Source organism: Coregonus lavaretus (genome assembly GCF_964263955.1).
Source record: "Coregonus lavaretus genome assembly, chromosome: 37".
Taxonomy (NCBI): Eukaryota; Metazoa; Chordata; class Actinopteri; order Salmoniformes; family Salmonidae; genus Coregonus; species Coregonus lavaretus.
Window position 1 is genome coordinate 2,299,562 of NC_140024.1, and position 16,881 is coordinate 2,316,442.

The window sequence follows — 16,881 nt, forward strand, 5'->3', positions numbered from 1 at the left end:
TGACCCCACGGGGTGAGATCTTGCGTGGAGCCCCAGATCGAGGGAGATTATCAGTGGTCTTGTATGTCTTCCATTTCCTAATAATTGCTCCCACAGTTAATTTCTTCAAACCAAGCTGCTTACCTATTGCAGATTCATTCTTCCCAGCCTGGTGCAGGTCTACAATTTTGTTTCTGGTGTCCTTTGACAGCTCTTTGGTCTTGGCCATAGTGGAGTTTGGAGTGTGACTGTTTGAGGTTGTGGACAGGTGTCTTTTATACTGATAACAAGTTCAAACAGGTGCCATTAATACAGGTAACGAGTGGAGGACAGAGGAACCTCTTAAAGAAGAAGTTACAGGTCTGTGAGAGCCAGAAATCTTGCTTGTTTGTAGGTGACCAAATACTTATTTTCCACCATAATTTGCAAATAAATTCATAAAAAATCCTACAATGTGATTTTCTGGGGGGAAAAAATTCTTAATTTGTCTGTCATAGTTGACGTGTACCTATGATGAAAATTACAGGCCTCTCTCATCTTTTTAAGTGGAAGAACTTGCACAATTGGTGGCTGACTAAATACTTTTTTTCCCCACTGTACATCCACAGGTACAACTCCAATTGACTCAAATGATGTCATGGCTTTAGAAGCTTCTAATAGGCTAATTAACATAATTTGAGTCAATTGGAGGTGTACCTGTGGATGTATTTCAAGGCCTACCTTCAAACTCAAGCCATGACATCATTTTCTGGAATTTTCCAAGCTGTTTAAAGCCACAGTCCACTTAGTGTATGTAAACTTCTGACCCACTGGAATTGTGATACAGTGAATTATAAGTGAAATAATCTGTCTGTAAACAATTGTTGGAAAAATTACTTGTGTGATGCACAAAGTAGATGTCCTAACCGACTTGCCAAAACTATAGTTTGTTAACAAGCAATTTGTGGAGTGGTTAAAAACTAGTTTTAATGACTCCAACCTAAGTGTTTGTAAACTTCCGACTTCAACTGTATTTTAGGCCATAACTGAATATACAATATTCTGCACTTACAGTGCCTTGCGAAATTATTCACCCCCCTTGCCAATTCTCCTATTTTGTTGCCTTACAACCTGGAATTAAAACTGATTTTTTGGGGCGTTATCATTTGATTTACACAACATGCCTACCATTTTGTAGATGCAAAATATTTGGAGGTGAAACAAACAAGAAATAAGACAAAAAAACTGAAAACTTGAGCATGCATAACTATTCACCATATGTAGTGTCTTGTGGTCGGGTGCTTTGCAGTTGCCAAATCTTTTCTGCCTCCTGAGGGGGAAGGGATGCTGACGTGCCCTCTTTACAACTGTGTGGGGGTGTGTGGACAATGTTAATTCTTTAGTGATGTGGACACAGAGGAACTTGAAGCTATCTACCCACTTCGCTACAGTTCCATCGTTGTGGATTGGTGCGTCCTCGGCCCTCAGTTTCCTGTAGTCCATGATAAGCTTATTTGTCTTGCTGACATTGAGGGAGAGGTTGTTCACCTGGCACCACACTGCCAGATCTCTGACCTCCTCCCTATAGGCTGCCTCATCGTCGTGCCCCATAATATCTTGCCCTGTGCCCTCACTAATTTGTAGCAAAAATTTCACTAGACTGTTAGCCTTCCATTATTGAATATGAGACTATTGCAAACATGTTTGAGCCTTCCTCTGACACCGCCTGGTGTAGAGGTCCTCGCAGGTGTAACATTTATTGACAATTTTGATACCTTTATAAGGAGGGTTACTGGATCATTTCACAGCATTATAAGGCAGCGTTGAAACAATGACTTATCAATGACCCAAACCCAGCTCAGGTAATCCCTATCATTGTGTCACTGAGTGGTCATAATGCTTGAGTAAAGGTACATTATCCCAGGGGCGTTGGAAGACACAATGTAAGTAACCCAATTGATGTCCCTCTAACTGCCCTGAATGCCTCTGCTGATCCTACAGCTATTGTGTGCAGTAATCATGTGACTATGAACCAAAGTTATACTGTTAGCACTGAGGTGGTGTGCCCTAGTAGGGAAGTCCACTATGTGCAGCTCACCCTGCACTAACATAAATAACATGAGCATGTCTACTTCTGCTAAGCTTCCCAGTAAAGCAATGAAAACAATCAAGCATCCCAGAAAAGTGCTAAAAATAGCCCACATTAATATGTAGCTTAAGAAACAAGGTTCATGAAATCAATAACAGATGACATTCAATATCTGAAACTCACTTAGACAATACCTTTGATGATACAATGGTAGCAATACATGGTTATAACATCTACAGAAAAGACAGAAATGCCAAAGGTGGAGGTGTTGCCATTTATATTCAGAACCACATTCCTGTAAAGCTTAGAGAGGATCCCATGTTCAATACTGTTGAAGTAATATGGCTACAGGTTCATTTACCTCACCTAAAGCCTATTATTGTGGGAAGCTGCTATAGACCAGCGCTAACTGTCAGTATCTGGATAACGTGTGAAATGCTTGATAATGTATGTGATTATCAACAGAGAGATATATTTTCTGGGTGATTTAAATATTGACTGAGTTTCATCAAGCTGACCACTCAAGAAAAAGCTTCAAACTGTAACTAGTGCATGCAAAATGGTTCAGGTTATCAGCAGTGGCGGCTGGTGAAAAATATTCTCGGTGGGGCTGTGCCATACTTTTTTTTTCCTGTAACCATCGCGATATATTTTAACACAAACTGCAGGACAGCAGTGCTCAGTGAAACATTCAGTAATTATTTAATGCCAATATTAAAAAGTTGAGGCATTCTTACACAAAAACATATTACACAAACCCAAGCCTTTCATTTGCATTTAAAGTGAACTTTTCACCATTGGTAGTAAACAGGCAACGCAACAGGCATGCTGTCAGAACAGAGTGGAAAGTGGACAATAACATGAAATTATTATAAAGTTTATAGGAAATCTTACACTGTATAAAAGGATGTATAATATAGAAATGGATATCAAGTGGATGAACTCAAACCTTTGACTGGAAGAATAGCATACAGTATTTTATGATCATACTAAATGTGACTAATTGTTAATGTGCTCCAGAACTGCAACAATTAATTGATACAAAACAACATAAATACAGTAATATTAGCAAAGACACTATTAAGACTTTCTAGAGTACCATATATAACTGGATTTTTTATGCTAAGGTCAACTATATACAAAGAAACATGCGGCCAGAGCTGCTCTGTGTGTGTGTGTCTGTCATCTTATTTGTACAGGAATTTTGCCCGTCTGTCCTTCTGAGTGGCAAACCTCTCAATGACCCTTTGATTAAAGTCAGGAATGTCCCTGACAAGTTTCTTCTCCATGGAGAGCATGGCCAGAGCGTTCAGGCGATCCTGTGTCATGCTGTTTCTCAGGAAGGTCTTGATCCTTTTCAGTGTAGAGAAGCACCTTTCTGACTCAGCAGTTGTCATGGGTGTGGTGATGAGGATCTTGAGGAGGCTGGCAGTCTCTGTGAAAGTGCTCTGAAGGTTGTTCTCCATGAAGAACTGGTACAGGGGCACTGCACCACTACAAGCCTTGAACTCACTGTTCTCATAGATGAGGGACAGTTCGGTTTTGAGCTTGGCCTTGTTCAACATGGGGTACGCCTCCACGGTTGTTTCAAGCGCTGTATCGGGGAACTTCACACTGTGTTGTGGGAACAACTCTCCGTGCAATAGTGTTGCGCTGATGAGGTGCTGGGTGAAGGAGAACCTCTCTTTGGCATGACTCAGGATGGTATCACATACCTGTAAAAGATACATCATCAGCTTTAATTTGCAATTAAGCTATTTTGATGCAAGTGATCCTGACTGACACATGCCTATGTCCAACTCAAGTATATGATTACCAAGGTGCTGATTGTTCAGGGTTTTGGCTACATACTACCAGGCCTGAAAAAAGTTATAGGGGGAAACACTGACAATTACATCACAACTTACCTCTATAGCCAACCTCTGTTGTTCTCCTGCACCCAGCATCCTCCGTCGCTTGATGGGCTGTTGCTGCTCGTCAGATGCGCTGTCCCCACACAAAGAGGGAATTGAGGCCCTGGGTCCAAAAAATAAAGTTTAATTTGATAACTTGCAATCAGACTTCTTAACTCACTGTAATTCCCCCTCAACACACAACCAGTGACTTTTATATATATATATATATATATATATATATATATATATATATATATATATATATATAGACAGACAGACAGACAGATAGTGTGTATATACACACAAACTATGTCTAGTAACTGCTTTTAACCTGTGATGTACATAATTAACTGATGTTATTACGTTTTAAAGCCTTTTTCTATTACATTTGTGAGAGGGATGCAACATCATTTTGTTCTGCTGTGCACTTAGCAATAAAGTTAATCTTCAATAACAACTAGGCCTCTTCTAGAAATTGACCTGGTGGACACCTGAATAATTATTACAAACTGTGTAGTACTTTCCTGCATTATTATCAACGTCTGATTGTGTCTTCTCTTTCCTTTTAAAATACTAAAACAAATATAATTGTGACGGCTCTATGATAATCACTCACTTTGATGACCAGACACATTTAGGCTTTTAAACTGTTGTAAGTGAACTATTCATCTTTCTAACAACATCTTTATCAGCCAATAGTAAATATAGTTATTTACCTGATTGTTAGCATGCTGTCTGTGAACCTCTGGACAAGTGCTTTAATGAAGACAGGGTCGATGTTCCTCTTCTGCAGCTGGCTGAAAAGCATGTCCACATTTGGCATGATCTTGTGGAACAGTGCCAGGAAAAAACAGAAAGCCTCGTCTTCGAGCATCCTCACAAAGCCCCCCGCCTCTCTGACAGTCGGGGCATCAAAGTTCCCAGAGTCTCTGATGGTCTGGAAACACGTTAGGAGGTCATCCCTGTACTCGTACACAGTGTTTACAGCGCGACTGTGGAAGTTCCACCGTGTTGTAGAGGCTCTGGGGAGTCTATGCGCAACCACTTCGTCAAGCACGGTGATTCGCTTGGGAGACCTGGAGAAGAAAGCGGAAAATCCTGCAAGGTCGGAAAAGAAAGTGCCGATCCTGGGGATGCGTGAAGTAGCCTGCTGCATGATGAGGTTCAGCTGATGTGCATAGCAGTGGACGTAGTGCGCATTTTCGTACACATCCACTATTTTACGCTGCACTCCGCCGGTGGCTCCCCTCATCACACTTGCTCCGTCGTAAGCCTGGGCAATAAGTTTGGCCTTTTGTCCATGTGAGAGTATGGTGCTGAGCCTCTCCAGCAGCGCTGTAGCGATGGTGTCGGCGGTTGCGTTCTCGATCAAAATGAACTCGAAAAAACGCTCTTGGACGTTACTTTTAGCATCAATGTAGCGTATCACAAGCACCAACTGGCAGTGGGTGGAAACGTCAGTCGTCTCGTCAGCTTGAATGGCGATAAAATCAGCACTCTTTACTTCCTCCAGGATGTAATCCTTAAGCACTGACAGCATACAGTCCAACAGCTCGTTCTGTATCGTCTTTGACGTGCCCTTAAAAACGGTAGCTGTCTTCAGGTGCTCCTCCAGCACACTGTCGAGGGAGGCAACAAAATCCACTAAGCCCCGGAAAATGCCGGGGTTGTCCGAGGAGTCAGTCTCCTCGTGCCCACGCAAGGCCAACTCAAAAGCCCCACAGAACTTCACACAATCGATAATTTTGGATAGAATGTGCCTGTTTTTATCCACCTCCTCATTGTGTTTCCTCACCGCAATCCTGTGGCCGTCATCCAGCTGCGTAGCAATGTTCACCCTTCCTAATACAGCTAGCTTTACAGAGTTGTCCATGTGTGCCCTGGTGTTCTCATGTTTCTTTACCTTCTCTGACAGGTGCTTCATATCCCTCACTCCGGTACCTGTCCATGCTGAATCTGACCCCGTCGTTTTAAAAAGCAAGCACGGAAAGCAAAATAAAGCATTAGCATCAGTGCACCCAGCTAGCCAAGCCTTCCTGGTGTACCAGCTACGGGAGAAGCCGCGCATATACTGCTTCCCTTTCTCGCTAGCCTGCTGTCTGATTGAGAGGTCAGGTTGATCTGGGCCCAGCTCTTTCACCCGAACTTTCTCTGACAAAGTTCTCCTCTCAAACGGATCTTGGAGGAGAGATTTCACCGAGTTAGGGTTGGGTCTTGGAGGAGTAACGTTTGCGCTCGCCATTGTCGTCTAGTAAAAATGGCGCCACTGGAGCCCGGTCCTTATTTTATCAGGGGCGAGCTTGGGGCGATAAAATAATCGCCCTCCTTGGATTCGAATTAAAATCGCTGATTAGCTACATTTTATGTCATACATTCATATCTTAAATTAGCAATTGGCTTAACTGCTACGTAGACCCGCCTCCTCGGGGCACTTTCTGTATCGCCCAGAGCTGACGAGGCGTTTGACAGGCAGAGGAAAGGTTGCGAATATGATTTTCTATCATATCTTACACATATTACTGTGTGCATTCCATATTTCAAACACACAAATATTGACATACTGATGTTTTTATTATTATTATTATTTTTATTTATTTTTTATTTTATTTTTTTAAATAATTTTATTTAAGGGGGCGGCGCCCTAGCGCCCTCTATCGGCCAGCCGCCACTGGTTATCAGTCAACCTACCAGGGTAGATACAGACAGCAAAGGAATGAAATAATCAACATGTATTGATCACATCTTTTGTAATACTTCAGAAATTTGCTTTAAAGCAGTATCCAAATCCATTGGATGTAGTGATCACAATATAGTAGCCATATCTAGGAAAACCAAAGATCCGAAGTCTGGGCCTAAGATAGTGTATAAAAGGTCATACAATAAGATTTGTAGTAATTCTTATGTTGATGATGTAAATAATATTTGCTGGTCTGTGGTGTGTAATGAGGAGCAACCAGACACTGCACTTGACACATTCACGAAATTGCTTATTCCAGTTACTAATAAGCATGCACCCGTTAAGAAAATGACTGTAAATACGGTTAAATTGAAAAATTGTATGGTTGAGAGGGATGAGGCAAAAGGAATGGCAAATAAGTCTTGCTGCACAACGGATTGCCAAACGTACTGCAAATTGAGAAATCATGTGACTAAACTGAATAAAAAGAAACTATACTATCAAACAAATATATATATATATAAATTATATAAAGAATGAGAGTAAAAAGCTTTGGCACACTTTAAATGACATTTTGGGCAAAAAGGCAAACTCAGCTCCATCATTTAATGAATCATATAGCTAATTCATCACAAAACCCATTGATATTGCCAGTTACTTTAATTCATTTTTAATTGGCAAGATTAGCATGAGATGCCAGCAACAAACGCTGACTCTACAAATCCAAGTATAACTGATCAAATTATGAAAGACAAGCGTTGTAATTTTGAATTCCGTAATGTGGTGTGGAAGAAAGGACAACATTATTGCTGTCGATCAACAATGACAAGCCACCGGGGTCTGCCAACTTGGACGGAAAATTACTGAGGATAATAGCGGACGATTTTGCCACTCCTTCAATTTTTGCCATATCTTCAATCTAAGCCATCTTAAAAGTGTATGCCCTCATGTGTTGAGGGAAGCAAAAGTAATTCCACTTCCCAAAAATTGTAAAGCCTCCTTTACTGGTTCAAATAGCCAACCAATCAGCCTGTTACCAACCCATAGTAAACATTTGGGAAAAATGGTGTTTGACCAGATACAATGCTATTTTACAGTAAACAAATTGACAACATACTTTCAGCACGCTTATATGGAAGGACATTCAACAAGCATGGCACTTACACAAATGACTGATGATTGTCTGAGAGAAATTGTTTATAAAAATAGCTAGTTTGTTAGACTTCAGTGCGGCTTTTGACATTATCAATCATAGTCTGCTGATGGAAAACGTATGTGTTATGGCTTTACACCCCCTGCAATATTATGGATAAAGATTTACCCGTCTAACAGAACACAGAGGGTGTTTTTTAATGGAAGCATCTCCAACATAATCCAGGTAGAATCATTAATTCCCCAGGGCAGCTGTCTAGGCCCATTACTTTTTTCAGTCTTTACTAATCACTATGTATGCGGATGATGCAACACGATACACGACAGCTACTACAGCAAGTGAAATCACTGCAACACTTAACAAAGAGCTGCAGTTAGTTTCTGAATGGGTGGCAGGGAATGAGTTAGTCCTAAATATGTATTTGTGTAAAGCCTACCCCCGCTCCCCCCCCCCTCCAGTGCTCGACATCGCCGGTCTACTAACCACCGGTCCTGGCAACCATCATTATGCACACCTACTCCCCAAATATTACGCACACCTACTCCCCATCAATATACACACCTGGACTTCATCATCACATTGATTACCTTCCCTCTATTTAGCCCTCAGTAGCCTCAGTCATCAGGCAGTATTGGTTTGTTTTCAAGTTCAGTATGCTACTCATGTTTTGTTCATCTGCCTTGTCTTATTATTAAACTCTCTTTCTGCACCTGCTTCCTGACTCACTGTGTATACATCATAGTTTGGGACGAATCATAAACCCTAAACCTCAACTAAATATTGTAATGAATAATGTGGAAATTGAGCAAGTTAAGGTGACTAAAATGCTTGGAGTAACCCTGGATTGTAAACTGTCATGGTCAAAACATGTTGATACAACAGTAGCTAAGATGGGGAGAAGTCTGTCCATAAAAAAGCACTGCTCTGCCTTTTTAACAACACTATCAACAAGGCACGTCCTGCAGGCTCTAGATTTGTTGCACCTGGACTACTGCTCAGTCGTGTGGTCAGGTGCCACAAAGAGGGACCTAGGAAAATTACAATTGGCTCAGAACAGGGCAGCACGGCTGGCCCTTAAATCTACATGGAGAGCTAACATTAATTGTATGCATGTAAATCTCATGGCTCTTCACAATCCCCAAATCAAGAACAGACTATGGGAGGCGCACTGTACTACATCGAACCATGACTACATGGAACTCTATTCCACATCAGGTAACTGATGCAAGCAATAGAATCAGATTTAAAAACAGGTAAAAATACACCTTATGGAACAGCGGGACTGTGAAGAGACACACACAGGCACAGACACACATCCACATGATAAGACACTCTCTCTACACACACGTACACATGGATTTTGTATTGTAGATATGGGATAGTAGAGTAGTGGCCTGAGGGAACACACTTATTTTATTGTGTAAAGGTTTATGAAATGTAATGTCATCTATTATTTTAAATTGTATATAACTGCCTTAATGTTGCTGTACCCCATCAAGAGTAGCTGCTGCCTTGGTAGCAGCTAATTGGGATCCTTAATTAATACAAATACAAATACGTACGGTCACTGTGGGGATGACGTCATCGATGCACTTATTAATGAAGCTCGTGACTTGTGTGGTAAACTCCTCAATGTCATTGGATGAATCCCGGAACATATTCCAGTCTGTGCTAGTGAAACAGTCCTTAGCATCAGCCATATTAGACAAGTTCCATATTGAGCGTGTGACTGGTACTTCTTGTTTGAGTTTTTGCTTGTAAACAGGAATCAGGAGGATAGATATATGGTCTGATTTGCCAAAGGGAGAGGGCCTTTTATGCGTTTCTGTGTATGAAGTAAAGGTGAAATACAGTTTTGTTGCCTCTAGTTGCACTGGTGACATGCTGGTAAAAAGGAGGTAAAACAGATTTCAGTTTCCCTGCATTAAAATCACTTGCCATGAGACATCCAGCCTCTGACTGTCAATTTTCTTGTTTGCTTATGGCCCTATACAGCTCGTTGAGTGCGGTCTTGGTGCCATAATAGGTTTGTGGTGGTAAATAGACAGCTACAAAAAATATGGTAAAAAGTATGGTCTGCAGCTTATCAAGAGGTATTCTAAGGTGAGCAAGAACTTGATAATTCCTTAACATTAGAGATCGCGCCTCAGCTGTTGTTAACAAAGAGATACACCCCTCCCCCTCTCACCTTACAAGAATCTGCCGTCCAATCTTGACGACGCATAGAAAAATCTGTGAGTTGTATATCTATGTCCTCGTTCAGCCACGACTACGAGAAACATATGATATTACAGTTTTTCAGGTTCCGTTGATAGGATAGTCTCGAACGGAGTTCATCCAGTTTGTTCTCCAGTGACTGCATGTTCTCCAACAAAACAGAGGGCAATGACGGTCTACATGCTTGGTGACATAGTCTCATCATGACGCTGCCTCGCTTGCCTCTCTTTCACTGCCGCCTCCTGTTTCAAGTCCCGGGGATCAGGGCCTTGTCAGGGGCAGAATGTCCAGAACTGCCAACTTGTTGAAGTAGATATTGTCATCCAATTTGAGGTTAGTGATCGCTGTTCTGATGTCCAGAAGTTGTTTTCGGTCATAGGAAATGATGGCGGAACCAAAAAAAGTTAAGATCAGCGTAGAAACACACACAAAATAGCAGAATTGGTCAGGAGCCTGTAAGACTGCAGCTATCCACTGCAGTGCCATCCTGACCAGCCCTTTATGCACTTAATGAAGACCGGGGTGAATGCGACGGGTTGATAGTGATTTGGGCATTTCATCTTGTTTTTTTGGGCACTGGGACGATGGTGGTCTCTTTGAAGCGGCTTTGTAAGTGTTCACTCTTTTGAAAGTTTTCCTTACGTCAGCCTCTGAGAGCAAAAGCACCTGGTCGTCCGGAGCAGCAAGAGTCTTCCTTGATGGCTCGGTATTGTCTGCCTCAAAGTGATCATAGAATGTGTTAAGCTTTTCTGGGATGGAGGCACGGTGGGCACCACACAGCTGGATTTGCCTTTGTGGTCCGTGATAGTCTGTTGTCCTTGTCACATGCGTCACAAGTCTGAGTTGTCAACCATCAATTACATTTTGAGTCTGTATATTTTTTTTGCATCCCTAATGGATTTGCGGAGCGCGTACATGCTTGTCATCTGTCGTTCATTCTGCTGACATTGAATGCTGCACTACGTGCTCTCAGCATGGTATGGTTATTTCTGTTCATCCAGGGTTTTTGGGGTATGTTTGGATTATTATTGTGGGTGCAACATCATCAACACATGTCCTAATGAAGCCTGTGACTGATGATGTATATTCCTCAATGTTGATGGATTAGTCCTGGGTGGATGAATATTTGAACATATTCTCAAAACAGTCCTGAAGCACTGGGACTGCCTCTGTCCAGCGCCTCACTATTCTCTGTGTTGGTGGCTCCCTCTTGAGTTGCTGCTTGTAGGCGGGGAGTAGGAACAGAGAGACATGCTCTGATTGGCCGAAGTGGGGGCGGGGGATGGCTTTGTATGCATCACGGATGTTGGTGTATACATGGTCCAGCACGTTCTTTTCTTCTTCTTGTGGGGCAGGATAATTGTTGGTGATATAAAAATGTTTGTTAAAAATTGACATGCTTGGTTAAAATCACCAGTGACAATAAAGACTACTTCCGGGTGAGAGGATTCTTGCTGCTAATGATCTTGTACAGTTCATTGATTGCCACCTTGGTGTTTGTATATAGTTTGGCATTTTAGCATCATAAACTCCAGGTCGGGTGAACAGGAACTCGAGATGTTTTCAACTTCGGTACACCATGATTTGTTGATGAGGAAGCATACCCCTCCCCCCTATTCTTACCAGAAGCCACCTTTCGATCCATACAGAAAATGGAAAAGCTGTCTGGTTGAATAGCAGAGTCAAGTTTTTCTCTGTAAGAAAAAGACACAGGAAAAGACACTTTGTGAACTCAGAGCAAGGCTTCAATCACCGTTATTTTCCAGTGATTGGACGTTAGCCATCAGGATACTAGGAAGAGGAGGCTGTGTAGCCCGTCTTTTCAGCTAGCTTGGAGTCCCCCTTTCCTTCCTATTCTTCATCGCCGGTGTAATTATTGCACAAACATTCTGAGAGAAAAAGTCATAATTTAAAAAATAGCCATAAAAAAGCAGCCGAGCAGGAACCGGCAAGACACACGCCCTCCTCAGCGTTTCCATCTATGTGTATGTGTGTGTGTGAGAGATTTCAGAATCTGACTGTCTCTCTGTTGATTGTTTGTTGTTGACAGGATTTACGAGCGAATAATAGACCCACCTCAGATGGATCTGACCCTGGGCAGTGGAGTGTGGCTGGGTCAGCATAGCCACAAGCACGGCCTCTTCAAGGTAAAACAAACATAATTTCACCACCATATACACGATCACTGTAACCATATAACCTCAAGCATGCATGGCTTCTTCAAGGTAAAACAGTCTTCACTCTCTTGTCATTCTATGCATGGCAGTACCATTCTTTCTCTCCATAAATATGATTTTACTAGCCTAACCCTGAATTAAGAACAAATATCTCATGTACTTGCTCACCACCTATGACAATGTAGCCAAATGTGTCCTTTGTTGCATGGTCATCTAGTGATTGCCAGGTAAAACTGCCCTACCGTTACTACACATCTATACTCATATAACCTACCCTGTCAAGGTCAAAGTGTCTGTACACTATAGACTACCACAGTATGAGTCATAATACCCATAAAACCTAGATGTCAAACAGGAAAATGGTTCCAATAATGTTTCTACCATTCATTTATCCCATAGGGGATTTTAGAAAAACTTAAAATAAGGGCTGTGATACGTGAAGGCTTACCCTGGCATGACACTTTGATGATCGTGTAAATTTCTCTAGCACAAGGTGAGTTTTATCAATATATTCGCCTCTATGTATCCCCCAAAAATGAATGCTAATTAGCTGCTAATGTGACTATTATAAAGAACTACAAATGCCATGATGATCTGGACGAGACTGCCAAATCGAGGCAAAGGTAAGAATCTCTGTATTAACAATATAATGTTATCTAAATGTAGTAATGAATAAATAGGCTTCATTTCTGTGAACTGTCTTGTGCAGATTCTAAATTGACACAATACCTGTTAGCAAAGGTATCAGCTAGAGATGACATGCAGGAGCTTGCAGCGATTTGTCTACTTTGATGCTAATTAGCATTTTAGAATCTGATAGTAAATAGAGCTGAATATATTGATAAAAATCACTTTGTCCGAGAGAGATTTACATGGTTATCAAAACATCACGCCTGGGTAAGCCTACACGAAACACAGCCCTTATTTTAAGTGTTTCTAAGATCCCCTATAGGAAAAATGAGTGGTGGATAAACTATTGGAACCATTTCCCTCTTTGACCGCTAAGTATTATGGATATTATGATATTATGGCTCTATTTATCACCATCAATAACAACACCATGCTATGGTAAGACTCCACATAATGTAACCTCAATGTAGCCTGAGGGGTTAAACACGGAAGACACATATCAGTTGAATGCATTCAGTTAGACTGACTAGGTATCCCCCTTTCCCTTTATCCGTTATTATTGAGAGAGGGGTAGGGAGAAAGAGGAATGGGATGTAGTACCGAGATAGAAAAATAGGGAGGGGTATAGAGGTGGAGAGAGATCAACTGACCGACATTCCTTACTGAGCAGTCGATGGCCTCTTTTCTATCTTGATTTCATCTCATGTATTGATCAGCAATACAGCGTAGAGCCTGAATAGATTATCCCATGCCTCCCATGCCACCCACAGTCTGTCAGTGCCTGCATCCATTTGGGACACAGCCAGTGTCATCTTCTATTCTCCACAGCATCTGTAGTACCCATACCTTGTAGAATGCTCTCTCTATCCGTATGATGATTACTGGGCCCACGCAAAGCATCAAGAAATCCCCTTCTCTTTATCTGAGGAAGAAAAACTCAGTATTCAAAGCAGTAGCTGTCTAGCTCCAGTCTAAGGTGCAGGAGCGTTTACATTAGAGTTGATGGGAAGAGCAGCGACAGATGGCCTAGAAACCTAGAAATGTTCAAGGTGTGACTGTGGATGAGGGAGGAGGGTATTTGTTTTGCTGTGTTCAGAGATGGATTTGGTGCAGGAAATGTGCTGGAAATTCAATCTCACCTACAGTATATATTTTTTACAACCACTTATTCACAGCTCATGCTATAGCTTTATTTAAACATAAAGGCCATATTATGCATTCCTAATCCATTACCTACAGCTGTCTCTAAAATTTAATAAGTTGGCTTTACTTTAAAAAAGTAAGAACAACAATTTCTACAATGTCTATATTGTGTACAGTGTACAACATATATTTAGGTTAGGACAATTGTCAGCATTTACATTGTAGAGAGTGTTACAATAATGTTCGCTTGGAGTAACATACAGTAGTTCTCTATAAGATTGGCTACTGTATCTAAACCATGGCCATAGGGCAGTTCAGGCAAATGCCAGATCGGCTGATCTTTAGCCCATTGGGACTGTCTAAATTGGGTTTCAAGCACATAATTATGATTATTTGACTAAAAATGGGGGCCTCAAGAAATAAAATAATGGCTGTTGAGTTAAGAAGTGCCCAGACCGATGTCTGGTCCCAGTCCGTCCCTGAATTAAATGCTTATACAAATATTTCAAATCCATTGTTGCTCTATATGCATCGACAATGCATTGCACATACAGTAGGTGTATATGGGTTTGCGACTGAATAAGGGCATTATGAAACAATGCATGTAGATGTTAAAGCATGGATGTTAATGTATTCATTTAGATCTGTCTATACCAATTACTGTGAGCTTATCTGGGAGAAGAAGCGAAGCTGTTATTGTTGTTGTTGTTGTTGTGGCAAATTCGTCCTCATACTGATCAAAGAACAAAAGTATTTCCAGAGTTTTTGTAGAATTAAGATAGACTTTATTACAATAGACAAAGCCGAGGTGGTTTGCAAAGCATCTCCTTTTCCACCCCCCAGCTCTCAGTTTATATAGTCATTTTACATACATTTCTGCTTAACCCCTCCCTCTTGGGTTCTCCAGTTTCCACCTGTTGATCACTCTGCCCACTTCCTTAGTTTATGATAGTGGCGAAGTCTGACTTCTCCTCTATGTATTCAGTTTGGAAACTGGTGGTGCAATCAATCAAGCCCTGTCATGTAAAAATAATCATGTTCAGTTTGAACTCTGTTCAACCCCGGCTCACCCTGGCTTGACCTGGAGATTGATTGTTGGACATGGCAGGTCCACACTCTCTCAAACATACCCAAGCCCAACCCCTCTCTCCCCTCCCGTCATGCTGTAGTTAATCATGTTTAGTCTGAACTCTGTTCAACTCTGGCTCCGTTTTCAGCAACAGTCTGGTTTCAGTCACTGATAAGGTAGGACAGCCGTGGATTAGGGAGGAGCGAGGAATTTGACCCGAAGACAGGTCAGATGAAAACAGTCCTATTTAGCACACAATGACTACACCAGTGAGAGGAACCAAATAAGTTCTTGCCTAGCAACAGAGATGTACCCATGTTTAACCCTGGCTCCGTGTTCGTCATGTTGTGATTAACTTTTTTTATCTTATAGTTTACTGAAAAATCCTCATCAATCTCCCCTTTGGGACATAAAAATCAACATGTTCATGATATAAGGCACAATCGTGCATTAACATTCTATTTTTCAAACAATAAGATTAAAAGTTTTCTACTCAAAATAAACCATATACGTGTATGCTAACACATTAAAACTAACGTAGCGTTGTTTTAACCATAATATCTATTTAAGGCAGTTATCTTGCGATTGTATACGCAATACCAGGGCATGTTGAGAAAAGTGTCAACATCTTTAGCTCACATAACTTCTTTACCCATATCACAAGTAGTATAACAATCAAAATAATCAATATCATGATCTAATACATTAATTGAAGTGTCAACATCTTTAGTTATTAACATATTAATAACTTACTCAAATCAATCACAACTCATAATCATAATACAATTAATTATCCAAATAAAATTTAGAATGACAATTCTTAGTGATTCATATTGGTCCTATCACTCAAAGTTAAAACCTCAACTTAGCACCCATTGACACTGGCAGAATGTACATGTATATTAACATACAGTGTAATTATCCATAATTCCAGCCTTAGCTTCCTCATAAAGAGAAAAACTTCAGATCAGTATCTCAATGCATTCTTAGTCTAAATTACTATAAATTTAGCAGTGTGTAGACCTGATACCCCAAATAACATCCCCTTCCTTCCCCGGCAGTCAATATTCTGGTGTCTCTTCATTATGTTCTTCAGATAGCTTCATACACTGCTCAAAAAAATAAAGGGAACACTTAAACAACACAAAAAGTCAATCACACTTCTGTGAAATCAAACTGTCCACTTAGGAAGCAACACTGATTGACAATAAATTTCAAATGCTGTTGTGCAAATGGAATAGACAACAGGTGGAAATTATAGGCAATTAGCAAGACACCCCCAATAAAGGACTGGTTGTGCAGGTGGTGACCACAGACCACTTCTCAGTTCCTATGCTTCCTGGCTGATGTTTTGGTCACTTTTGAATGCTGGCGGTGCTTTCACTCTAGTGGTAGCATGAGACGGAGTCTACAACCCACACAAGTGGCTCAGGTAGTGCAGCTCATCCAGGATGGCACAGCAATGCGAGCTGTGGCAAGAAGGTTTGCTGTGTCTGTCAGCGTAGTGTCCAGAGCATGGAGGCGCTACCAGGAGACAGGCCAGTACATCAGGAGACGTGGAGGAGGCCGTAGGAGGGGAACAACCCAGCAGCAGGACTGCTACCTCCGCCTTTGTGCAAGGAGGAGCAGGGGGAGCACTGCCAGAGCCCTGCAAAATGACCTCCAGCAGTCCACAAATGTGCATGTGTCTGCTCAAACAGTCAGAAACAGACTCCATGAGGGTGGTATGAGGGCCCGACGTCCACAGGTGGGGGTTGTGCTTACAGACCAACACTGTGCAGGACGTTTGGCATTTGCCAGAGAACACCAAGATTGGCAAATTCGCCACTGGTGCCCTGTGCTCTTCACAGATGAAAGCAGGTTCACACTGAGC

At 41.5% G+C, this 16,881-nt stretch overlaps 1 protein-coding gene across 1 annotated transcript in view; it reads left to right on the forward strand.

Moving 5' to 3' along the window:
• LOC311111696 (protein kinase C-binding protein NELL1-like) overlaps positions 1–16,881 on the forward strand; it is a gene marked incomplete at its 3' end in the record, with an annotated part of 508,863 nt that overhangs the window by 205,953 nt on the left and 286,029 nt on the right. Inside the window, exon 5 of the mRNA XM_084154490.1 lies at positions 12,040–12,136. Coding sequence (XP_084010616.1) covers positions 12,040–12,136 — 97 coding nt within the window. The remainder of the gene's footprint in view (positions 1–12,039; positions 12,137–16,881) is intronic.